Here is a 27,842-nt window from a genome sequence, read left to right as displayed (position 1 = left end):
GGGGAGGTGATCCCAATAACAGACACTCAACCACTGGCTTTTGTGTCTTTTTAGGGGAATCATTAATCTCGTGGAGGTGTAAAAAGCAGCAGATGGTATCTCTCTCATCCACCGAAGCTGAATACAGAGCCATGGAAACCACGACCATGAAAGTAGTTTGGCTTCGACGACTGCTTGCTGACATGGGAGCTGAAGCAACAAAGGCTTCACAAATGTGTTGTGACAACAAAAGTGCGATCTACATTGCCAGTAACAAAACATTCCACGAACGCACCAAACACATCGAAATGGATTGTCACTACGTCAGAGAGGAATATCTACACGGAATAATTGATCTGCCATATGTCACTTCAGAATATCAGTTAGCAGACTTCTTTACAAAGCATCTCGCTGCTCCCCGATTTCACTTTCTCTTAGACAAACTTTCGCTCATTGTACCGTAAGTTTGAGGGGGAGTGTTAAAATGTAAAATTGTATATATATGTATATATAATAATATTATATTATTATATTATTATATAAATACATTTTTTATTTCTTTCTTTTCTGTAATTTTTTTCCTTTATTTTTATTTTTTGTCTTTATGTCATCTAGTTCAGTTTGAACTAGAATGACTGTTGCTAGTCAAGTCCTGTCCAGACTTGACTAGCAATAGAGTTGTTGGACTGACACAGTCCAACAGCTCTTAATAGAGCTGTTGGACTGACACATTCCAACAGCTCTAAATAGAGCTGTTGGACAGTGCCCAACAGCTCTATTGAGTCCTCTTTCAGCTGTGTATATAAAGGGGTGCAGCCCCTCTTGTATTTTATTCCAATGCTTCTTAAGCAATTGGTTTTTCATATCAATAAAGAAACAGCTCAAGATCCCCATTTCATTTCATTATCCACCAGAAAAAAAATTGAGAAAAGCTTCCACCTTTACATGAGATTTTAGCCCAAGTTTGCATAGAAGAAACAAGGTTAAAATCCATGACCGAATCTATGAAGTCCAAGGATAATGTATTGGCGGTTTCTAGACCCATTGTCAATACTTATCCTTATAGGCCTCCTCATTTCAACAAAAATAATTAAAAGCCAAGGAACAATGATGGGAGATATGATTGGAAAAATGATAATAAAAAAGGAAAAATCTTTTATTATAATTGTGGAGAACCGAGGCATATCAAACATTTTTGCCCAAAATTCAAAAAGGATGAGAAAAGAGTAGCTACCTTAGAAGCCCCCCAAGAAGACAAGATACTAACAATTCTGGTTACAAAAACATATATTTGTCTCAACTCACAGAAGCTCTACAACCGCTCATCAAAAGCTCATCTTCCTTAACTGGTGTCGCGGTCTTTTCTTCGTCACCTCCTGGTAAGATCTCTTGGCTCCTTTGGTGCTTCATTTCATATGACCCTTAATAAAAGTATACTCTCATACTATAGTATTAATTCAAGTAGATCTAATGTTTTTACTATGGATGGATCCTCTCTTGAAATTAAAAGAATTGAAAACTTTATAAATTATTTAAAATTTTCTATTGCAAAAGTCAGAATTGTACCAAAACTTAATTTAAATCTTTTTTCAGTTCCCCAAATTATTGACCATGGTTGTAGTATCTCCTTCACTTTTGACCGATATTTTATACAGGATCTCCAGTTTGGCAGACACATTGGAGAAGGTCATAGAGAATGAGGCCTCTACTACATGGATCAGTTGATTATTCCCAAAAGATACTTTTTGTTTAAATGTACAAAAATTGAATATATTTTTGTGGCATCTCAAACTAGGTCATCCTAGAATCTCTAAATTATCCATTATATCTCATTTGAGAAAATTTTGTAATGAAAAAATCCAATGTACAGATTGTATTTTTGGGAAAATAAAAGCAATTCCTTATCAAGAGAACTTTTTTTGCTTCCAAACCACTTGAATTAATAAATTTGAATATTTGGGGTCCTGCTCCTATTGCCTCTAAAAGAGGATTTACTTATTATGTAATTTTTGTGGATGATTATTCTCAATTCACGTAAATTTATTTTCTTAGGCACAAATATGAAGTTTTGGAAACTTTCAAAACTTTTTGTAACCTTGTTGGAAATTTGCTTAAAACCAATATTTCTATATTTCATTTTGATTCAGGAGGAGAATACATGTCAAATGACTAAAGATTATTTGAAAAATTATGGCACCTTTCATCAACGATTTTATGCAAACACGCCTCAACAAAATGGTTAAGCCGAAAGGAAACACAGGCATATAATAAAAACCACTACAACATTGTTTATTTTCAAACATGTTCCAAAACATTTTTGGGCCGAAACTGCAGTTACTTTGGTATACCTTATAATAGACTCCCTTCATGCAACTTTCAAAATATTTCTCCTTGTGAGAAACTTTATAAAACTACCCCCGACTATTTCAAACTAGGAACTTTTGGATATAAATGTTTTATTTTTACAAATAAAAATGATAAACTTTTTCCAAGAGCCATTCCTTGTGTCTTTCTTGGTTATGGGAAAAGTAAAAAAGGATTTAGATGTTATGATTTTAAGCATGATAAACTTTATATATCAAGGAATGTTACCTTTATAGAAAAAGAAAGTTTCTTTCATTTAAATGTGCTTATTAAAGAAAAAGATGATTAGCCCTTTTTCAAATTATCTCCTAAATGCTATGTCACAGGGACTCGGCAAAACAGATGCCGCACCCGCGTCGACGCGACGCGACGCGGGATCGCGTGCGGGTGCGGCACCGGGTGCGGTCAACACGACCCTGGGTGCGGTCAACGCACCCAGGATCATTTTTGTCCACAATTTTGGGCGAAAAAAAAAATTTCCCCCCGATGAAAAGGAGGAGGATTAGGGCAAAAAAAATTTTTTGCCCTAATCTCTCCTCTCTCTCCCCCTGAGCTCGAGCTCTCCCATCGCCGCCCCCAGCTCCACCTCCCAGGCTCCTCCTCTCGGCTCATCCTCTCCTTTCGCAGGTATGTCTCTCACTCTCTTCTTGGGTCGGCTGGGGAGGAGCCGAGCACCCCCCCCCCTCTCTCGGTCTCTTGTTGGGTCGGCAGGGGAGGGGTTGAGCCTCCCCTGCTCCCTTGTTTTTCGGCACAGGAGGGGTCGAGCCCCTCCCCCATCTAGCTCTTTTTTTGGGTCGACAGGGGAGGGGCCGAGCCCCTCCCCTTTATGTTTTTCGTTTTTGGGTCGACAGGGGAGGGGCCGAGCCCCCCCCCCCATCTGTTTTTTTTTCTTTGGGTCGACAGGGGAGGAGCCGAGCCCCTCCCCCATCTGTTTTTTTTTGGGGGGGGGGGGTCGACATGGAAGGGGCCGAGCCCCTCCCCCATATGTTTTTTTTCTTTGGGTCGACAGGGGAGGGGCCGAGCCCCATCTGTTTTTTTTCTTTGGGTCGACAGGGGAGGGGCCGAGCCCCATCTGTTTTTTTTCTTTGGGTCGACAGGGGGCCCCTCCCCCATCTGTTTTTTTTCTTTTTTGGATCGACAGGGGAGGGGTCGAGCCCCCCTCGCTCTCGCTCTCTTGTTGGGTTGGCAGGGGAGGGGCTGAGCCCCCCCTTCTCCCTGTGTTTTCGAATTGATTTGAAAATTATAATGTATTTTTTTTGTGTTTTCAGGATAAAAATGACGGATAAAGGGAAAGGACTTGCGTCATCCTCATCCTAACATGTGAGTTCTGCTGCTAGTTTTGCTGATAGTTGCAGTGGGATTGATGATGTGGGGCCACTATGGATACATGTAGATAAACTTGTGAAAACTGGAGAAGGAGGTGGTGGAAACAAAAGATTTCGATGCAAGCTCTGCGAAAGAGATTTTGTTGGGTCTTACACAAGAGTGAAGGCTCATTTGTTGAAGATACCAGGACATGGCATTTCAGCTTGCAGAAAAGTTGATGAGGCAATGCGAAGGCAATACAAGAAGAATATGAGAAGAGAAAGGCAATGGCCGATTCTTCTGCAGTCAGTGTGCCATTTGCAAGCCACCAAGAAGATGCTGAAAAAAAAAGGAAAGTCAATCTAGGAGGTAGAGGAACGATACAAGCAGCATTCAATACATATGGAAGAGAAGAATTGGATAGAAAAGTTGGGAGGTATTTTCATTCTGGTTCACTCCCATTTAATAAGGCTAGAAATCCTTATTGGAAGAATTTAGTAACATCCTTGGCAAATTGTAATTTGAGTGGTTATGTGCCTCCAAGTTCAGAAAAAATACGAACCACACTTCTTGCAGAAGAGAGGGAAAACGTAGAGAGGTTGCTAGAAATTAAAAAACATTCATGGGAGCAAAATGGAGTTTCCATTGTATCTGATGGATGGACAGATATTCAAAGGCGTCCATTAATCAATTGCATTGCTTGTTCGCTTAGTAGCCCAATATTCTTGAAAGCAGTTGATGCATCTGGGGAATATAAAAATGCAGAGTATTTGAAGAGATTGTTTATAGAAGTGATAAAAGAAGTGGGTGATCAGAAAGTGGTACAAATCATTAAAGACAACGCTCCGGTTTGTAAAAGTGCAGCATTGAGTTTGGAGAGTGAGTACCCTCATATTTTTTGAACTCCCTGTGTAGCACACAGCTTAAATCTAGCCCTAAAGAGCATATGCAACCCCAAAGAAGAAGAAAATTCACAAGCATATGCTTTATGTTCATGGATTGAAGATTTAGAAAGAAATGTCAAAAGCATTAGGAATTTTGTTGTTAACCACCATCGTGCTAATGTTATATTTAATAGGCATTCTGATTTGAAATTGTTGAAGGTCGCTGAAACACGTTTTGTGTCCATCATTGTGATGATGAAGAGGATTAAAAGAGTGAAGAATGCTTTGATTAACATGGTGACTGATGAAAATTGGACATTCTATCGTGTTGATGATGATATGAAGGCTTAAGAAATTAAGAAATTCATTCTTGATGATGAGTTTTGGGACAAAGTGGTATACTTCCTTCAATTTACGCAACCTATTTGGGAAATGTTAAGAGAAGTTGATAAGGATGAGCACATGCTTCATAGAGTTTATGAAATGTGGGATAATATGATTGAAAAAATACAAGCTATAGTTTCCATGCATGAAGAAAAAAATCCTGCATTGAATGATTCAGATTTTTTTAATCATATTCATTCAATTTTAGTCAGAAGATGGGATAAGAGCAACACTCCTTTGCATTGCATGGCACATTCTCTTAATCCAAAATATTATGCAAATAAGTGGCGGGCTGGTGGTATTGGTCGTGTCCCTCCAAATTTAGACCCAGAGCTATCAAGACATAGAAATATGTGTATGACAAGACTTTTTCCAGAAGCATATCTTCTACATCAAGTCACACAAGAGTTTGGAAAATTTTCATCTTCGAGATTATATGCACAGGCATTATTCGCGAGAGAAGAAGATAATATAGATCCTATCACATGGTGGTCAACATTTGGATCAGAAACACCTCTTCTGCAACGTCTTGCATTAAGATTGTTATCGCAGCCTGCTAGTTCATCTTGTTGTGAAAGAAATTGGAGCACATATTCTCAAATCCACAACATGAAGAGAAATAAACTCACCAGCAAGCGTGCAGAGGATTTAGTATATGTTCATTCAAATCTTCGATTACTTTCGCGAAGCAATGATGAATACAGGTACTAATTTGCTCTCTTAGTTATTTAATTATTTCTTAGTTTTCATTTAAATATACTTGTATTGTATTTATCATTTTCAAATTGGGTTTATAATGCAGACAAGGAACATCCGAATTTTGGGATGTAAAACCCAGAAGAGTGTGACTTCGAGGGAGAACATGAATTCAACGTAACAAACATGGATTTAGTTAAGCCCAGTATTCCTTCTAATGATGCATTTGATGATGAAGAAGAAAATTATTAGCATCCATTACTTCATCAGGATATACTTTGGTATGTAATTTAGTTCTTTTATGCAATACTTATTTGATTGATATTTAGGTTGATTTATGTAATTGCTTTACTTATTTGATTGATAATTTGATATTTAGGTTGATATACTGCATGCATGATGAATCATATTATGAGTTTATGACAATGTTTACCGTTAAATGTTAAATTGTTAAAACTTCAAAATTATATATATATATATATATATATATATATAATTTTTTTTTTACATTTTTGCCCCTTCCGCACCCCCGCACCCGGGTTTTTCGGAAGTGCCGAATCCCCGCACCCGCACCCGCTCCCGCACCCGCACCCATGTGACATAGCCTAAATGTAATGATGAAGTGTTGATGATGTTGTTAATGATGAAGCTCAATATGACATCCAGTGTAGTGAGTCCCATGATATTAATGATGGACATTTAGTTATCCAATACAAAAGAAAAAATGATGATAGACATCCTACAGCCTTAGAACAATATTCTAGCATAGAAAATCCTGAACAAAACACTCTTAGGCAGTCAGAAAGAATACATAGGCCTCTACATAGGTTTATATCTTACAAAAACTTTACTCAATATAGAGTTTGTCTAGCCAAAATTTTCTCTTACTTTAAACCCTCCTCGTACAGGTGTATATCTCTTAAAGCATCTCCACAGAAACTTAAACAATTCCATCTTACCAACCTGTCACTTGGTTCTGACATTTTTTGTCACTTTCAATATTTTCTAAGAGGAAAATTCTTACTTAAAATCTTATTTTTCATGCTCGATCTAAATAGAAAATGTTAAAAAAAAAGACTATCGAATATGCAATAAAATGCTTTGAATGCCAGTGTATTTGACCTTTTGTCACTTTTTTATGGCTGGGCATCACATGCACCACGTTTGTTGCTAAACATTCATGATTGTGCAGGTCTAGAGTGAGTCTCATGGAAATCCATGGTCAAGTAACACATGAGCCATAGTGGCCTGAAGATATTGATTGGCCATGTGGCACATTTTTGTCATTATTTATTAAATTAATTTGGAAAAATGAGTGATACTGCAATGTTTTCAGATTCATTCAATTTTTTACATGTTCGGACACTGGAAATCATGGGTTGAAATGATTTTCAACCTGAAAAGAGAATATTTTGAAAGGGATGAATATTTAAATATAACCTAAATATGTCAAATGTAATGTCCTAATGTACAAAAAAAAAAACTTGAAAGATGGACTTCTTCTCTCCTTAAAATACTGTCCCTCTCCTATTGTTTGTCCTTCTAAACACATGCTAATATTTTAATTTCATGATAAACTTATAATGTCCTTAAGAAGAAACAAACTTACAATTTTAAGATATTGCTACATTTTAGCCTAGTAGACATCCAAGTGTACCCTTAGTATTTAGATTTAATTAAACATTAGCGAGTTAATTCAGTGAACTGAGTCTATCAGAAGTTCCTTCATGGATACCTACTCAAGAAATGGAGACACCACCACCCCATTCGATCAAAATGAACGAATAAAATCATATTTACTGAACAATGGTAACATATTTTATTAAAAGGACTTTTATGTTATTCCAAATCCAATTCTTTTCTTCATGAAATCAGAGGTAGGGTTTCGCCATTGAACAGGCAGCATCTCATCATTTTTATTTTTGCTCAATGATTTGTTTTATTGACTTAGTTATTTAATTTTCTATACTGCACTGCCTTATTAACACAGAAATCTGATAGCAATGCAATAACCTGCCATGATCAAACCTTGTACTGATTATAATCTCAAAAGTGACATTAACTAAGTTCCAAATATTAACACAGATATGAGTGCATTATTTTCTCCATATGTTAAATAATAAATATGTCCAATGAGATTTGCTAATATACTATTTATTCATATTAATATGAACATTATTCTCCAATTAAGCTCCGCAGAGAATCATTTTCCATGCTTATACTTTATAGTTTTAATTATGAGACAATTTAGATCATTAGTATACATGCATATGTGAGATGCATGCATGCCTATGTCTTTATATATTGCATCATATGAATGTCATGCATGCATGTCTATGTCTTTATATATCATTTTTATGATATATCAATTCATGATTATGTGAAAGACGTTTATCAACACATTGCAGTTTGCCACCAATTTCCATTTCAACAATGAGGTATCACATGGATCACGATGACATGATACAAGAAAATCTAAGATATAGGATGATTGCCTTATATGCCCATAAGGTTGAATCCAGAAGTAATGAGAATCAAATAATCCATTTTGTAGCTAACATCATAAAAGATATCTTCGAACTGGCAAAGTATTTAGTAGTAGAGGACATACAGCAACATCTGTAAGTACAGTCCCGTCATACAAGATGGCATGGATTCTCCCCATAACCTACAGAGGCATGAACTATTTAAATTGCTTATCAAAATTAAATACCACAATATGTGAACGCATATAAATGTAAGAATCATTAACTGACCATGTTGGTTTACATCAAAGTCGCACGTTGACAAAGTTAATAAAATGTTATTAACAATGTAAAACAAATGGACAGAGAAAAGAAAATTAGACTATATTATCACTTGCATAATTAAATGAAATATAAGTATTATACAACAACATGCAATAAAGATTTATTAGTAGAGGGTTAACTACAAAATACATAAAAGAATAGATTGTCGATAAATATGTAGATTGCAGCTTAAGCCACACAAAAGCAAAATATTTGCGAAATCATATTAAAATTTTTCCAAAGGTTAGCCAAAAGAATAAATGTGTAATGTAAAAGGATAGCTTGTTAACATATAAATACAGTGGACCAGCAGCAATCTAATTTTCAGTTGCTTCATTCAGAACTGAAAATCAAAATAAAATGGATAATTCTGGGTCCTGAACTATTTCATCAATTTAAGACTATTCATATTAATTGGCAGCAGAATATTCAAGTAAAGGGTCTAAACTGTTCCTAGCCTCGACCTAGTGTCAGGAATGTCCAGTAAGAATTTTCAATAGTTCTATTTAACATTTCCAACAAAGTGTCCCACCTTTAACAAAGCTTCACTAATATAACAATTTCTGTTTTTTGTGATTCTCCAGTGGCATCTCGCCAATATATTTATTATGCATAGTTCTGAATTTCTATAATTCCAGAACATACCCTATGGAATTGGGGTGCCTAGTATATGTTAACATCTTCAAAGAACTAGGCAATGCTAGAGAAAATTTTAGTCTCAGATAATTATATGTAGAATGTAACAGAAAAACATTTGACACTTTTCAGGCATCTTATTGAAGATTGATATTGGACAAAAAGCTTGAGAAGTGAACATGTTTCATCTTTTCTCGATTTATATTGCTTTCACATACTGCACTGCAGCAGAATGCACTAAGAAATGAATAGCACGCCATACAGAACAGAAGGAAACTCTTCGATGGTTACATACAGTCTCATACTCAAGTCCTCCATTTTCTTTGGCAGAGTACTCAATTGAACTTATATCCACAAATTTGATAGTTCCATACTTCATGTTCCTCTCCTTCAGCATATTGACCTGATCGCAAAAACAGATATCCTATATGTCTCAATGTTTAAACGGAAGAGTGATGAACTCCAATACCATATATAATTAGTAGAGTAATTGAAATAAGCGAACAAGAAAATACACAAAATAAAGAGGAACCCAACTCTAATTACAAAAGTAATTCTAATAGAAAGAAAAAATAATGGAATCAAGCAATTAATACAAGCCATAAACAAAAAGAGCAGTCAAAAGTCCAAACTGCATGTTAAATTCAGTTTACTTTATCGCATGTATAAACTGCTCAAGAAGAGGGCATATTTGCTATTGTTTTTCATCACTCACATAGAACTTATGACTCATGAGGCATGTTTTATGCACTATGACTTCAAATAAGATGAAAATTTTTAGATGCATGAATGAACTTAACACTAATATCATGCTGGCTCAACAAATGCACATGTATGTAGCATTTTTCTGCACAACTTCCAGAGGTCTGATAAACTACAAGAGTTTGTTGGATAAACAAAATCAATATTTGACTCCAAATTTAGAGAAAGTTTACAGATTCAGTAAAGAAGGATTATCGAGTATTTGCCTAAGGATTAGATGACAATCACGAAGATTTAAGTAATTATATCAGTCTTAAGAGCAACATAAGGTGGCTCGCTGTTGTAGACCAACTCTCAGACAACACTTTAAAGAAAGAATAAGAACCAGACAGAATGCACATGTGCAGGCATGCCATTATCTTACTCTTCATGAATGCGTGAAGATTCATACAATAGCAAGGCAGTGTGTTATACATGTAATGAAATAGCGGAAGTGATAAAAACAATGCCACTACGGGCTTACAAGATGACAATCACAAAAGGTGTACAAGCACACTAAGGGCTAAACTAGATTACACTCACAATGTGCACAAACACAAATCCACTAAGGGACAACACAAATAGCCAACAAAAGGCAAACACAAGAGTAAAAAATATAGGATCTTTTTAAGAAAGTGCTTGAGTAAAAGCATAAAGAATAGGGGGGATTACACCCCTATTTATACATGAGAAAAGGAGAGAAGAGAGACCATTGGGGGCTCCCAATAGAATCGTTGGGAGCTCCCAACGGTCAGATTTCTGACTGTTGGGAGTCCCAACGACTATGGTCTTAGATTTTTGACTGTTGGGAGTCCCAACGACTCTATGGTCAAAAAGACCATAGAGGAAAAATAAAAAATAAATAAAACAAAAAAATAACTTTTAATAAACAGTTTTATTACAAAGAAAAATAACTAAAATGCCGCTATAGGGAATTTAACTATTACAAGATTAATAACTATATATATGAATATATGTATGTATACATATATTTTAACACTCTCCCTCAAACTTATGGTGAAATAACCGAAAGATTGATAAGGAGGAAAATAAAACGATGTGTAAGAAGAGCTTTGGTGAAGAAATCTGCAACATATGGCAATGTAATAGTTCCTCGCAAATATTCATCTCTAACATAATGGTAATCTATCTCAATGTGTCTGGTATACTCATAAAAGATGTGATTGCTTGCAATATAGATTGCACTTTTGTTATCACCACACAACTTCGAAGAATAGATCATGACGCCCATATTTTTTGGAAGACTTTGCAATCATACAAGTTTCATTGTTGTTGTGACCATTGCTCGATATTCAGCTTCGGTTAAAGACAAAGATACATTTTGCTACTTTTTGCATCTCCATGAAATTAGAGAATCTCTAAAAACACACAAAAATATGTAGTTGAGATTCTATTATTGGGATTTTCCTTCCAATCAGCATTAGTATAAGCAAATAAACCCAGAGAGGAAGAAAAAGATAAGAAAAGCCTTTTAGTGATGGTATTCTTGATATATCCCAATAATTCATAACACAACACTCATGTGTATAGCGGTCGGGGCAATGTTGAAACTGCCTGACAGAATGAATTACATGAGCTATATAAGGTCTGGTAATGAATAAGTAAGCGAGTGTCCCGAACAACTGACGATAAGGTGTAGGATCCTCAAGGAGAGTCTCATCTTCAAGCCTTAACTTAACGTTGATCACTTCTGAGGGGTTTACTTTCTTTTCATCTAAAATTCCAGACTTGGCACAATCAACAGCAAGTTTCATTTGATATAAAATGTACCCTCTGGGAGAGTATGGAACTTCAACACCAGTTGGTTAAATAACCCGTCAGACATGTCAATCTTTTTTTATAAATATTTTTAATATCACTAACTCTCAGTTGGTCACTCCCAGTGATTATCATATCATCTACGTAAAGTAGAAGTAATGACTACTTTGGTACCTGTACTTTTAATAAAAAGAGCAATATCCGTATAACAGGAATGAAAACCCAAAGAAGTCATGACACTACTAAGTCTATCATACCAATCCTTGGGGGCTTATTTAAGGTTATACAAGGTCTTTTTCAGTTTAAGAATTTTATCATTTTCAATACTAACTTTTGGTGGAGGGTTCATATAAACCTCCTCACTTAATTCTCTATTAAGAAAAACATTTTTAACATCAAGTTCAAATATGGGTCATTTTTTTATTGAAGCAACTGCTATGAGGGTCCTAACAATGGTCATTGTAGCTACTAGGGAAAAGGTTTTTTCATAGTCAATTTTATATTCTTGATAATATCTTTTGGCAACTAAGCTGACTTTATATCTTTCTAGGATTCTATCACTCTTGGTTTTAACCTTAAAAACACATCTACATCCTTTAGCTTTCTTCCCTGAAGGTAATGAAGTTACTTTCCAAGTATTAGCCCTTTTAAGAAAATATAATTCTATATTCATTGCTTCAACCCAATGTGAAATATTTTTAGCATCGTTATAGTGTGATGGTTCATAGTAAGAATGAAAGGCTATTAACCATGCTCTATAATTTGGTGTCAAAGTATCAAAGGATACAAACCGACTAGGTGGAATAGAGACATGATTGAATCTTCTAAGTGAGGTTTCTTCTTTAGAGAAATCATGTGTATACTTTTCCAGGGCACTTGGAAGGTTCTTTTTCCCATGCCGAGTATACACTTATATTGGTTTATCAATAATATTATCATTACCTGATTCGGCATTTTCAATATTAGAATGCCCATCATTATCACCATTATCACTCTAACAATTATCATTTGAATAAACAGCACAAGAGGTTAATTCTTATTGTGGCAAGAAATCAAATAAGAAGTTATAATCCACTTCCTCTTTTTCCTTAATTATCTCAAATCCAAATTCATTTTCTAAAAAAGTCACATCCTTAGAAACATAAAGTTTGTTATTCTTGAAGTCAAAACATCTAAAGCCTTTTTTATTTTCTATACAACCCATAAAGACACATTCAATGGATTTTGGAGATAATTTATCTCTCTTATGCAAAAGGACAAAACATTTGCAACCAAAACTTCTGAAATTTTTATAATCTGGAGTTCTTTCAAATAGTTTTTCATATGAAAAAATATTTTGAAGGGATGATGAGGGAATTCTATTTATTGAGTTGATGTTAGAACGGCCTTGTCCCGAAAATTCTTTGGAACATTTTTAGAGATAAGTAAGGTCCTAGATGTTTCCATAATATGCCTATGTTTTCTTTCGGTTAGTCTGTTTTGTTGAGGAATTCTTAGACAATTTTTTATAACAAATCCTCTTTTGTTTTAAATAATTTTAAAATTCATTTATTAGGTATTCACCATCCGAGTCAGATCTAAGGATGAAAATATTGCTTTGAAATTGATTTCTAATAATCATGTGGAATTCTTTAAAACAATAAAATACATCGGATTTGAGATTAAGAAAGTAAATCCACACAAATCTAATGAAATCATCAATAAATGTAATATAATATGAATAACCTCCTTTTGATATGACCGAGGAGGGTCCCCAAACATCGGAATACACTAATTTAAAAGGTCGTTTAGAGACAAATGTTCTATATGAAAATGAAATAACTTTCATTTTTTTTAAAATACAATCCTTGCAAATTAATTCTCTTATTACAAAAAATTTTCCCAAAAGAGATACATCTTTGAATAGCTTGATGTCCAAGTCTCTTATGCTAAGTTTCAATGTCTTTATCTTTGACATAGTTACAAAATGATTTTGAATGGAGATTTAAAGATTTCATGTAGTAGAGATCGCATCTCCTATGGCCTTAGCCAATCCATTTCTCATACCAGAGATCTTGCACGAACAATACTTAGATAAGAAGGAGATTTCACATCCATGGTCGGATATTTGAGAAACCAAAAAAAGATTTAAATTTAATTTTGGAACACAAAAGTTTTAAGAAGGCTCTAAGGTTCCAATACTTTTAATTTTCAAGGATGTTCCACCAAAAGTGAAAACATAGAAACTTTTTTAATTAGTGCAAACATTAGATAGACTATTCTTATGTATAGTCATATCAAAAGAAACACCCGAGTCAAGGATCCAAGAACACATACCTGGAGATTAAGATGTTATCGCAGCCCCCAAAGTTAAAAGAGATTTAAGTAGTTATTGAAGTGCCTCTGATAGTCGGATAAGTGAAAAAAGTGTCTCCTCCTTTACTAATAAATTCTTCTTTCTTTGGTATAGTTTCATCAACGGAAGCTACTCTGTTTTTGGAGGTATCATTAAGTTTGGGACAATTTGGCCTTATGTGTCCCAGTTCATGACAATGGTGACAAATGGCTTTCCTATACCCATCATTATAGCTATTTTATCTCCCAAAGTGTGGAGGCTTGTAAGATTTAACATGATTGTCGGGTTTTGCCAGGTTTTGAGTCGACCAATACGTCATCTCCCCCTTTAACCATACCAAGACGAGTTTCTTCTTGGCAAACTTTGGCAACCGCATCTTCCAACGAAAGAGCTTTAGTTTTATGCAGGAGAGAAAATCTTACTTGCTCAAACTCGGGCCTAATCCTATGTAAAAATTAGAAAAAATATTCTTTTTTCATTTGTTCGCTCCTTAGCTCCACATCTTCAATAGCAACCCACTTGGGTTCAAGAAGAGATAATTCATTCCAAAGTGGGCCAAGAGAGGTAAAATAATCACGAATGTCCATTTCATCTTGTTTGATTACTCATATCTTGTCTTGCAAAAAAAATTGTCTTGCAAGATCTTTTTGAGTATACGTACCCTTTGAAAAAAATCAATCATCATTGGCTTTACGAAATTTGGCAATGTTGGCATCTTGAGTTCAACATTGTTCATAAACCATGCAAAAATCTTGGCATGGTTACTTTCTTACTCCTCTACCTTAGTTTGATAGTCTTAAATAGCTTTCATACATGCAGCACCTTCTAAGGCTTTCTCTTGATCTCCTTTCTTTGTGAGCTTGAGTTGTGGTTCCAGGATGGTGCCCATGAAATACCCCCAAAGTTTCTTTCATTTGAAATTGTTCTCTATAGTGGATGCCCACATCATGTAATGTGTCATTTGACTTGAAGGAGAGATCGATTTTTTGCTCATGCTCCATTCTTGAAGAGAGTGATAGTAAGAGAAAAGGGAAGATGAAATAATGTGCAAAAGCACAATTGAAGAAGTTTTTCCTCACTTTGAATCACCACGAACACACGGTCACTTTGAAGATGCACTTCCTCAATAACTCGCTGGCTCTGATACCATGTAATGATATAGTGAAAGTGATAAAAACAATGCCACTAAGGGCTTACAAGATGACAATCACAAAATGTGCACAAGCCAATACCATTAAAAGCTAAACAAGATCACACTCACAGTGCGCACAAGCACAAGTCCACTGAGAGACAACACAAATAGCCAACAAAGGGCAAACACAAGAGTAAAAAATAGAGGATCTTATTGAGAAAGTGCATGAGTAAAAGCACAAAGAATAAGGGGGATTACACCCCTATTTATACATGAGAAAAGGAGAGAAGAGAGACCATTGAGGGCTCCCAATAGAGCCCTTGGGAGCTCCCAATGGTCAGATTTCTGACCGTTGGGAATCCCAACGACTCTATGGTCAAAAAGACCATAGAACCCCAAATGGCTCCTCTAATTACAAAAATAGAAAAATAAATAAATAAAAGGAAAAATAACTGCTTTAATAAACAGTTTTATTACAAAGGGAAATGACTAAAATGCCCCTATAGGGCATTTAACTATTACAAGATTAATAACTAATTAACTATATATATATATGAATATATGTATGTATACATAGGTATATACATACATGTATACATATATTTAACAATACATGCACCCATAGATGAAAATATTTTGATACAATAGCAAGGCAGTGGGTTATACATGATTGATCAATTTCAGATCTAACGTCCAGTCAAATTTTCCCTGGATGAATATATCTATCAGAAAGGAGACACAATTTTTTCTTGCTGTCATAGAAAACCAAATTATTCTCTTTAGCATGTTCTAGTTGTATATAGCTTTAAGCACTTTGGACTAAAATAACAGCATTTGGACTGCACAAACATGGGCATATACTATAGTGTGGTAAGAATGGACAGGGGATGGTTCTCAGGTCATGGCAAGCAGTTAAGGCACTTAATTCTTCCAAGTTTCATAGGAATTTGTTCAGTGAAGCCATTCAGGAAACAAGCTCAGGGACATTTCATACTTGAGCTATACAAAAGTGCCTCAGGCATATCTCTCTTTTATTTCAGTTCTATGACTTGCTGAACAAACCACCTCAATAAGTTTAGTAAGATGGACATGGACCTCTCATGCCTGCTCCTTTCAGAACCAAATAACTGACAGACCAACCAGTGTTTTAATGAATGAGCAGATTACAGCCAATTCTCAAATAGTGAAATCCATGACATTCACCAGGCCTAAGAGATCCCAGAATATATGAATAGTAATGAGGATTTTTGATCTTTTGGGAACAAGATGGGGTTGTAGAAGACCATTAGACAGCTAACATGAAAATTCATCTCCATAACGCATCCACAAGAAATCACCAGACATGCTTCTTCCTTGGAGACTAGGACATAGTGTCCTATTCAAATTGCCCTCCAAAACTTCAGTCAAAGACACAGACCAACTGATAACTGACCATCTATATACACAACCTAACTAAAGATTTGGTTAAGCTTTTTTTCTGTCCCAGGTTAAATAGCCATACATGGACTCCACATTTATTCTTTAACAACTAGAATCAGATTTAATGATATCAGAATAACGTTTTCAAAAGACAAGAGCACTTATGTTGCTTGAATTTCACGGAAGACTCCAAGAAAAACCATTTCAAATAGATACAAAAAAGAGACTCTGTTAAGGGAAAAGCATACAGAACCAAGTTTCTGACATCAGTCCAAGGGTAAGATAAAGGTGTGAAAATCCGCCAGGTTAGATAACTATAATTTACAGTTGAAGAAAAACACATCGTTGTCAAGGATCCAAGTACGAGCCGTCACACACACGGCTATGGAATCTAGCAACTGTAGTCGGTCTAAATAGAAATCAAAGATGCCGAAAATACTTTAATATCATCAACCAGTGAATGATGACATATGAGTTGATGAACAACCAACATTTTAAATTATTCAACAAAAATCAGATGCATTGAGGTGACCTCGCGCATGCACAGCGGGCAGTCTCCATCATAGAGCATTTTAATTTTCCAATTCTCAGGTGATCGAGCTCGATCTTTTTCCAACACTCTTTGAACAGAAGCAGTGTCGCTATGTATTGCAGAAATCCTGTATCTGACACCTGTTATAAACATATAAGCACCATTGTGATAGAATGGAAAGCAAAACCAAGCGGAATAGAACAGGGAGAGAAGTAAAAGAAGTTTTCATGCAAATCAGTAACACAACCAGCAATTGGCTCAAATGGCCCTAAATATTCCCCTTTGAAATGCACTTTTTTGCAGCTAAATATTGTTTAATCAAATTAAATGTTTTTCACATATCCACTTTTGCTGTTTTATGGGACTATATGTATTACATTCCAGTTTCGATTTTCCATTTTGATCGAAATTCTGCTAATGCGATGTTGCTGTTGTTATTATCACTGTGTGTGTGTAGAGAGAGAGTGTGGTGTCCAACTGATTCTTCGGGGGAGGAAGCCAAGGAAAACTGTTTCTTTCTTTTTCTTTCTCACCACCCTCTTGTTGAGGGGATTGAAATCCAAAATATTCGGGCCATTCGACTTTTAAAGCAGTCCTACATCATGAAAATTAGGAATCCTTCCAGTTGGCCTTAGTTTCATAACCACAAAATGGGGAGATGGGGCAACCATGAACCATAAGAACGCACATTGGCATCGACCAAATTCTACCACTAAAAACCAACAGAAACCCCTCCCAACAAACAGAAGAAACGACCACCACAACGAAACAGAGAATTAAGAGAGATGGTCTTACCGGGTCGATGGTGACAATCAACGTTGGTGAGAACAGGAGAAGGACGTGATTTCAGGTGGGGAGGAATGGAGTAAAGGAAGAAGCCACTGTTTCTGACCAAAGATGCTGCTCTTGACACCATTTTCTTCTTCTTCTCTTGTTCCTACCAACAATGATGAAATGAAACGCAAATAGTAATAAAGATTCAGGGATGGGATTCATGCTTCCGTTGCCATGAGATTTTCTAGCGTGGACGTTGTGCCACCGCCATAGAGTTTCTTGGTCAAACGTATCAAACTCCTTTATAACCTCAGGTTTTTGCTTCTTTTGACAGACTGATGAAATATTAGCATGCCGCGTGTCCCCATCTCACCCACGCAAAAGACGTGACATGATTAATCTCACCATATTGACATTCATGTTTCAGAATTTTAATTTCTTATTTTTTTCTTTAGCAAAATTTTCTTAGGCCCTGTTTGGAAACTGGCTATAGCTAGAATTCAAAGTGAACAATATCGAGCACCAAAGTTGTTTGAGATAGATAGAGTTTCCACATTTTTCTTCCCACCTACGTGAGGTGGTATTTATCATGCTCCGACAACCTTCCTAATGTTTTCTACTGTAAACCCCCTCCGACCATTTCATCGGAGGAAATGAACAAAATAAAAAAAATGATAGTTTAACCGTGTTTACGAGAGCACCTCACCACCCCACCTCTCCATCGTTCGTGGGAGGGTGAGGGTTATCCTCACCCTGCCCTAACGCAGGCCCTTCATCTCGCACCAAGCGAGCAGAGAGGAAGAAAAAAATGGGGTGGGGGTGGGGGGGGGGGGGGGGGGGGGTTATGAGGGCTCACTGAAATCTGACGCCGGCGACGATGTAAGACTCCATTTCTTCTTCTTCATCTTCTTCTTCATTTATCTTTTCGTTTTCGACAAAAGTTGGGGCCGATTGAAGAGTTTCTGTTAAACACAAAAAAATAGAAGTTACGAGAGAGAGGAGGAGGAGGGGGGCGGCCCCTCTGCCACAGGGAGGAAGGAGAGAGAGGGTCGGCAGCGGCCGGCCCTCTGTAAACGTAAAAAAAAATAACGGAAGGGGCTCTACCCCTTTCACTTTTGGTAAAATTGACATATCTTTGCACCTCAAACTCAAAATTGAGTGAGGTTTGGTGCGCCAGACTTGTATTGTAGAGGAGAATCTACTTGTGCATTGGTTTTGGTTAAATTAGTGACACAAAAATTGAGGTTTCATAAGTCAATTTGGTTGGGTATTTTGGTAATTATGTAAGAGATTTGGTGCATTAATGCGAGTATGTTTATGTAATGACCATATCATATTGTTAGAGCATCTTGAGACTTGATTGCGACCAGAGCATAGTGTTTGCACTTGAGGTAAGAGATATTATAAGTAATTTTAAATGTAAATAAACATTTTTTACATTGTATACTATTGTAATATTGTGAATTAATATGATTAGCATGATAGCTTTTGAGTGAGAACATGACATGCATAAAAATTATCATGCTTAACATTATGAGATAATTTCATATATATATTTATGGTGATGTACATGTTGTTATGGTATCTTATGTATATTGTAAATAGATTATGTTGTGATAGTATATCTGTGTGATTTCTGATAACATGCATTGTGATGAGATTATGTTTAGATTGGAGTCTCATTTATTCTATTCATATTATATGAATAAATATTTTGAGATAAACATGCATGACTCCTTAAATCTTGAAAGTGGTGACCTTTGGTAAAAGCTATCTGGTTCATGGTCAGAGTGTAGCCACCATGGAGAGTGGGCCATCGGTGATTTAACGATGTGGAGATACTACATCGTTGTGTGCTTCATATAAGATAGTGTGAGCTCTAATGTCATCATGAAATTAAAGAGTGAGATCTATTGTGATCAGTTTATAATATTAATCTTGAGAGAACGAGTAAATTATGAGTTTGAGAATGTGGTTCAATGTGTTGAACTTAGTTTATGACTTATGATTACACTCACATAATGTTTGGAACTCTGGAAGACCATGGATGATTGATAACCATCGTGGTTAGGATGTAGCATGAACTATATCGAGATTGAGAGTCTGACCTCCCAACTAGCTATCGGTGGAGTCCCCGTGGTAGTTTCACTACAATGCCTGGTGGTCTGGGGACTATTGAGAGTATATAATTCATTGTCTAGCCAACATATAATATTAGGGTGTTCTACGCAAGTTATTACGCCTATAGACGTCTATGATTGCTATAGCCGATTTAGTAATAGATTATTGTGAGAGAGTGTTTGAAAAAAATAATGAGAGTAATTAAAATATACAAACTTGTATGGTGTGTCGAAAACTAAACTAAGACTAAAGGCTTAGAGCCTACTACAATTGTAAGTTAAGTGTTATTTACTTATAATTATTTCTTACTGGGTTGTAGACTCACCCTCCGTGTTTAATTACAATTGTAGGTTCTAGGCACACTAGTACAGACAGGACTTAATCAACTTCTTCTTATTTTTAGGTAAAGCATTAGTAGCATTTATCTTTCATCTCATTAAACAATAATGTATTTGTTATTTCTTTTGTTATGAATAATGAACATTGTGAAAGAAAGTGAGTTATTGTGAATAGGAAAGAAAAAAAAATTAGTCATGTTTCTTTATGTGAACTCTATACTCTTTCTCTCCGAAAAGTAATATCAATCGAACTCGAACTCCCGAGGTCTTAAATCGGGGTGTTACATCTATTACTAATTTCAGCTTTTTAGATGCATTCCAAACACCTACTACTAAATCCTCAACTCAACTATTCTACTTATCCTAAACAACCATGTAAATTTGCTAAAACATCAATTTTGTGGATTTTATAATTACATGCTTAGCTGCCGGCGGCATGGCCTTAATTTCCAAATCATGTAAGCATCACTTGCTTGATAGACCTCCCATTATCCATTGAGTCAGCTTTGCCACATCGGACAAAACCTTCTTAGAGCACAAGTCAAGCTCATGATAGGCGAGCAATCATGCAAGCTCAAAAGCAACAACATGGATGGGAAGGGATAGTTGTGGAGCGAGATTGATACCTGGTTCAAGTTTCATGACCAACACATGTTTTTTATAAAGAGAATGAATCTTTTTATCGAAGGATCGGAAAAAAATAGATCCGGATCTCCTGCATGAATGATCTAAAAGATCCAAAACCAAAAATAGTAGCGGCGTTTACAAAGTCAGTCAATCTTTAAGGGGCATTCGTCTGTCATAGAGATAGATGTGCCTTCGGCTTGAGAATGGGGAGGCTTTCTGGTATGTGCTTTCTTCTACCCATGAATGCTATAAGTGAATTGAGAGTTTCCTGTCAAGTATTGTTATCTTCTTATAGGGCCTTTATCTCTGCCATGGAGAACCATTTCAAAAGGCTGAAAAATCTATCTTTCCCAAAGAGCAGCTATGTGACCTCTGTTATGACAGAGATGACAATGAATGAAAGAAGCTTTTGTCTTGCACTGGAATTGCAATGACAAGGTTTGTGACATTGATAGTAATCATGATTAACCATTAATTGCAACGACGAGGTTTGTGACATTGATAGTAATCATAATTAACCATAGTGACAAATCACAGCCCTTTTCTAAAAGGGCAAAAAGTGTAATATGCTTTCAAGTTGATAAAAACATTAAAACATTTTTAAATATCATCAGAATTTCTTTTCCACTAATTTTTTGTTTTTTCCTTTGCCAAAATTTTAACTTTTGCTGATAAAAAAAATCAATTTCTCACTATACATACTCACTAGAATTGTTTACCGGAGGTGAAAAAATCTACAACTGATGATGATCAAACGGCTCCTCTAATGTTTGAATTTTTCGTTGATCATACTCTGCATATTTTACATTACAAAATTTTGATATTCAAATGTTTTTTAAAATGCTAAAAATCGATACATTTTGGAAAAACTTATTTAGATATTAACACCTTATGAAAATCATATTTTTTACTAAATAAATAATAACAAAAAAATATACATGATATCCTATCAATGAAACAATCAAACATCTTGAGTAGAGTCGTCCAATCATCATCAATTGCAGATTGTCCTTTAGTTAGACAGTGGAACACACTCTTGTTTGCATAGATCTAGCCACCAAATAGCAAATCTAACCATACATTAGCATAATTTATTTAGTATATTAGAAGGTTTTACCATGTCTAATACACACTATAAGATTCCGTTTCTAAGTTGGTGAAAATCAACAGCTCACAATTCTTGAAAATAAGGGTGGTTTAAAAATGTTATAAAACTTTGTATTCAAACCAACTTTAACCCATAAAAATAATAAATAGAGCATGTTAAACATATATTTTCCCATATAGGATGCTTCTATGACAGTCCTGTACCACGACAGTACACACTTGATTTACGTATATTTAAACTCCAAAAGCAAAATCTAACCATATTCTTCGGTTCATAACATCCTGGATGTGGAAAGGAAACATCATGGAACATCAAGTGCAAGATATATGACCAAACCATAGTTACTAGAAGCTTCTTGCTATGGAAGCAAGCTTCACAAGCTGAAAATTTCTTGTTTTCCTGAAATAAGGTAAAGCTTTGAGAAACCCATTTTTGAAATATGGGAAACTCAATTTCTTTTAATGGAAAGCGCGCTTCCTGTTAATTCCCTTTTTATTTAACATTTTTCTCCTGCTTTTTGTCACTTCACTCTCTTCTCACTTCCTATGTTTTTTATATTAAAAATAATAGTTTTTATAACAAGCTTGTATATTTGTTTTATATTGTTTTATACTTGTGTACATGTCATTTATTATTTGTTTATATGTGTTTCCTTTTTATTTTTAATGCACTTGCATGATCACAACCACTTTGGCTAGATTTCCTTGCGATCATGTCATTTACTACTTTTTAACACTTGCTTTCCCGCTTTGGCTTCACGCATCGCTTCTCATATTCATTTTGTTTCGTGGTAACTATGGGCCAAACCCAGATGAAGAAAATGAGCTCATGAATGAAATCTGCAGGTCAGTCATGCAATTTGGTATGATATGTCAAATCTGAACTGGATACCATATTCATATTCAGTTAGAGAGTTTGAGGTCCAGATGCAAATCTACCCAATGATTGACCTGGATTCAACAGGAATCGGATTGATGCAAGAAATCGAAAAAAGAATTCACCTACTATTGTTTGCAGGACATATTTGGATCTAGCTGTGTCAAGGGCTCGGTTCCTAGCCAAAATGGGTAGGTCCAGACCCCGATCCTATTAAGAGATGTCAGTATCGAGTGGATATAGATCTGACCACATCTTTCATAAGAAAAACCATGCCCAAGTCTGTCCGCATCTTTTATAAGAAAAACCACACCAGATCTCCTAAAGGTTAGGAATCCATACTCGGAAAAATAATATTTTTATGTTTTTTACATTTAAAGATTGCAGATCTTAATCGGAAATCAGGTCAGACCCAGGTTTGGAATAAAATTTTATAAACCATACCTAGCCCATATAATCAGACCTCATGATCCCAGCCTGAATTGTTAACCGGACTCCATCTTTTGTTACCAAATGCTGATCCTACCAGATTCGGTACCGGTAAGCGAAGCGAAATTGGATGCGAGCATCAGGTCATACGCAACCCATTGACACCCCTGCCTGGATCTAAGCCCAACCAGACAATCACCCTGTAAGCCCAGAGTATATCCGCATTAATGGGTCTAATACCAACACGCTTATCGGGTAGGTCCGGGTCAGATTCAGCACTTGCTCAGACCAAGTCCACTTATAATATTCCTTGGGGACAACTGAAAATAGTTAAGGCTAGATCCGGTCAGGTATAGCCAGGATCTGGATCTGGATCCTGGAATCCAGCCAAAAACAGACTTAGATCCATCTGACCCGAGTCTCTCACAGAACCAGACTAACCTAATTGGTTAGGCACCAATCATGCCATGTCCAACCTAGACCAGTATTCAAGCAAATGTTGTTGGATCAGACCAGCATCCCAGACTTGCACCCAACTGAAGTCTCAACAGTTTTACAGCCCTACAACTATGAGTAACTTCAAACAACATCAAATATGGAACGTTGGGGTCTCGAGTTCAAATCCTCCAGCTTTCCTTATCAAACCAAAAAAAGAAAAAAAAATCCCACAGAGCTGCTTGTACAAGTCATTTCCAAATACAGTCTTTCAAAGAAAATTCGTGATCCTTAGAACTGCATTATTCTTATTTCCAATTGCAGCAACATGGGACTAATATGAGATCCAGCTGAATATGGCCCTTGCGTTTCCAAACTACACCTTCAACTGATTCACACGATGACCTCTCGAGCTTCATATTATCTAGCCAAAAAGTACTTGGCTATTAATAATCAAAATAACTAGGTCGGACCATATTTATCAGGAAGATAAATTGATACGAGAAGCAATATGTGAAGCAAAACTGAGTGTTAAAAAGTAGTATGAAGTAGGAAACAGATTCATTTTGGAAGCGACTGCAAGTGTGTGTGAAAAGCAAAAAAATAAAAAAGTAACAAAAAGAAAAAAAAGGAAACAAGTGAGAAGCAAAAGAGAAACAAAAAATATAAATATTAACATGAAAAAGGAAAATTCAAAGATAAAGCAAGTGGGAAGCCATAAGAAAGAATAGAATGTGAAACGAAATGGACGAGGAAAACAATTTGAGAAGCAAATGGGCAGCCGTATTTCTTATAAATGAGAAGTGTGCTTTCAACAAATGGAAAGCGAGTCTCCCCATGCTTTCCTATTTTTCCTTATTTTAAGGGAAGTATGGTGATTCACTTCCCCTATAAGTAAGGTTGTCGGGTTTACCCGGAACAAACCCTATAGGGCCTGGGTACTGTGATAAATAAGATCTGATTAAGACCCGAGTCATTAATACATGAATTCAAGTATAGTTTGGGAAATTTTATACCAGACTCGGGCCCAATCCAAGTTCCAATTAAGACCTGCAAATTTTCAATGTAAAAATGATAAAAAATTTATTATTTTACTGGGTATGATTCGTATAGACTCGCTTTACTATATGGTGCGGAATGTTGGGCTGCCAAGAAACATCATATTCAAAAACTGAATGTAGTTGAAATGCGCATGCTTAAATGAATGTGTGAAAATACAATAAAAGATAAGATTCTGAACGAGGAGATACATAAGAAGGTAGACGCATTCATTGAAAATAAGATAAGAGAGAATCGTTTGTGGTGGTTTGAACATATTCAGCGAAGGCCTAATGATGCTCCAGTTAGAAGGATGGAGAAATGAGAATATATACTAGTTAAAATAGGTCAGGATAAGCCTAGAAAGACTTGAATGGAGATGATAGGAAAGGATATGAATGCTTTGAACCTCACCAAGGACATGGCATTGGATAGAAATTATTGAAAGAGAATGATTCATGTGGAAGACCCAGTATGATTTTCTGTTTTGGTTCATATCACCGACCCCAATTGTTTTGGGATGAAGGCGTAGTTGTTGTTGTTGTTTGTTGATATGGTTCGTATAGTTATCAAATCCGGGTATGGTTTTTCTTATAGTGAACCCGATTAGACCCAGGTACAGATGTAATACCATACCCAAAAATCAAATCCAAATTTGATTCCACCCGGGTCCAAACCAATCCCAACCCGTTGACAACCCTACCCATAAGGAGGTACTTCCAGTAACTATTGGTTGGACCATAGGAATGGTTTGGAAAGCATTACCCAAATGATTCAACAGTAGTAAAAAAAAATTTTGAAGTGTGAACCTTCATAAGGCTCTGTTTGAGAGTCAGTGTTGGGAAGGAAGGAAAAGGATTTTCACAATAACCACCAGTCCCCCGCATTTGGTGTCTCGTGTTTAGAAGGGAAGAGATATAGGGTAGGGGGGGGGGGGGGGGGAGGAAGAGAGATGGGACGAGATTTGGCTCAGGATTTCAACTACAACCGGCTAAAAACTGAGGTATGGTAAATTAAACACTATTGAATTTAATCATGGCCATGGCTACAACACAAAATCAATTTGGAACTAATGTGAAGAACTATTCTGCAAGCAGCTTGTGTTAGTTTGTTCCAAGTGACAATTGACTCGTTTCAAACGGGTGAACCTAGGCCTTGTTGCACAAACCCATGGCCAGGGAGCCTCATTCTCATCTTCAACAGCAATAGGTATATGCCAACTCCCAACTTCCGATTCCTGCAACTCCAAGATGAATAACAATCACCACTCACTAAGTTAAGCAACATCGATACAAAGCACACAAAAGAATGAAAATGATAAAGATGATATCCAACCATATAGATAAACAATGAAAGAGACAATCAGGAAATGTCAAGGACCTGTATAACCGTAGAATATGGTGGTGGCATCTGAAATGTGAGGCGCTTCGATACAGCCAGCCGAACCTTCAAAAGATGGTCACTGCCAGCTTAATTACCCCCACACGCAGCGCCCTAGTAAATCAACATTCCAGTAGAATGAAAGAGAGTAGCGATTATATAGAACATCAGATTTGGAAGCAATGCACCCATTTGAGATCATCAAGATAGTATCGGAGCACCATAAAGATGTAGCACAAGTATGACGGTTCAGGCAATGGTTTTAGGAGTTTTGAAAAGCTCATATGTGCTCTAGAGGCAAGTATTTGTATCAGCTCAGGCTAAAAGGTCTAGCTTTATAGATTTCAACATGATCATATTCAAATTAAAAGAGGCTCAGTATGCATGAGAATGTGCATGAACGTGTCTGTGCATTCATGGTGTGCTAATGTATCTTCTTGCAATCAAGATTAATCAAGGGCCCAACCTAGTATATAGAAACTAAGAAGTCCAATGTAGCTAATCAACTAATATATTGAGGACAGGTTGAGAAAGGTTGTCTTGATATCAGAGAATCAATTTGGTTTTATGCATGAAAGATCAACTATGAAAGCTATACATCTTCTTAGACAACTTATTGAGAGATATAAAGAGAGGAACAAAGATTTGCATATGGTTTTTATTGATTTGGAGAAGGCATACGATAGAGTACCTAAGGATGTTCTCTGATGGACAATGATGAAGAAAGGTGTTTCCCTCAAGTACAATAGTATAATTAAATATATGTACGAAAGAGTAGTAACCAATATCCGCACTTATGGAAGGGTGATAACCAATTTTCCTATAACGGTTGGGTTACATCTATCTGCATTAAGCCCTTTCCTATTTGCTATAGTGATGGATGAGCTACCGAGATCAATTCAAGAAAATGTTTTGTGGTGTATGTTGTTTGTTGATGATATTGTTTTGATTGACGAGTCTAGAGCTGGGGTTAATGCTAAGTTAGAATGATGAATACAGACATTGGAAGCAAGAGATTTTAAGTTGAGTAAGAGTAAGACAAAATATAAGGAATGTCGGTTTAGTAAGCAACGAAGTAGTGATGAGAGTGTAGTGAAGCTTGGTGAGCAAGAAATATCGGTGGATGATTGTTTCAAATATTTGGGATCTATCATACAAAAGTATGAAAAAATTGATGGAGATGTAAATAATAAGATAAAGGTTGGGTGGATGAAATGGAAAAGTGCAACTGGAGTGTTGTGCGACCGCAGAATGCCATTGCGGTTGAAGGGAAAGTTTTATACGACGACTATTAGGCCCGCTTTACTATATGGTACGGAATGTTGGGCTGCCAAAAGACATCATATTCAAAAATTTAGTGTTGTTGAGATGCGTATTTTTAGATGGATGTGTGAAAATACAATAAAAGATAAGATTCGAAACGAGGAGATACGTAAAAAGGTAGGCGTTGCATCCATTGAAAATAAGATGAGAGACAATCGTTTACGGTGGTTTGGACATATTCGACGAAGGCCTAATGATGCTCTAGTTAGAAGGATGCATAAATGAAAAATATATATTAGTTAAAAGAGGTCGGGGTAGGCCCAAGAAGACTTGGATGGAGATGATATGAAAGGATATGAATGCTTTGAACCTCACCGAGGACATGACATTGGATAGAAATGATTGGAGGAGAAGGATTCATGTGGAAGACCCCAAATGATTTTATTTTTTGGTTCATATCATCGACCCCAACTGTTTT

General features: G+C 36.1%; 1 protein-coding gene and 1 long non-coding RNA gene across 5 annotated transcripts in view; both read right to left on the bottom strand.

Moving 5' to 3' along the window:
• LOC149812846 (Putative thiol-disulfide oxidoreductase DCC) overlaps positions 1-18,022 on the bottom strand; it is a 33,804-nt gene extending 15,782 nt beyond the window's left edge. For 2 of the 4 annotated variants that reach the window (XM_089991624.1, XM_089991627.1), the window contains exons 1-4: positions 17,771-18,022; positions 16,976-17,115; positions 9,333-9,440; positions 8,224-8,280 (exon numbers count right to left, since the gene is read on the bottom strand). In XM_089991624.1, coding sequence (XP_089847750.1) covers positions 8,224-8,280; positions 9,333-9,440; positions 16,976-17,115; positions 17,771-17,891 — 426 coding nt within the window. In that variant the 5' untranslated portion in view covers positions 17,892-18,022. The remainder of the gene's footprint in view (positions 1-8,223; positions 8,281-9,332; positions 9,441-16,975; positions 17,116-17,770) is intronic. The other 2 variants (XM_089991625.1, XM_089991626.1) reach the window with 2 other exon arrangements.
• A 7,674-nt stretch (positions 18,023-25,696) lies between these two features.
• LOC149812845 (uncharacterized) lies at positions 25,697-26,169 on the bottom strand. Its single transcript, XR_016428282.1, has 2 exons — positions 26,102-26,169; positions 25,697-25,958 (listed from the first exon to the last, which is right to left on the bottom strand). It is a non-coding gene; the product is annotated as an uncharacterized LOC149812845 (long non-coding RNA).
• Positions 26,170-27,842: the final 1,673 nt, after the last annotated feature.

This window comes from Nuphar pumila, chromosome 16, assembly GCF_984573655.1.
Source record: "Nuphar pumila chromosome 16, dmNupPumi1.hap1.1, whole genome shotgun sequence".
In the NCBI taxonomy this organism is placed as follows: Eukaryota; Viridiplantae; Streptophyta; class Magnoliopsida; order Nymphaeales; family Nymphaeaceae; genus Nuphar; species Nuphar pumila.
This window is presented reverse-complemented; position numbering and strand designations above follow the sequence as displayed.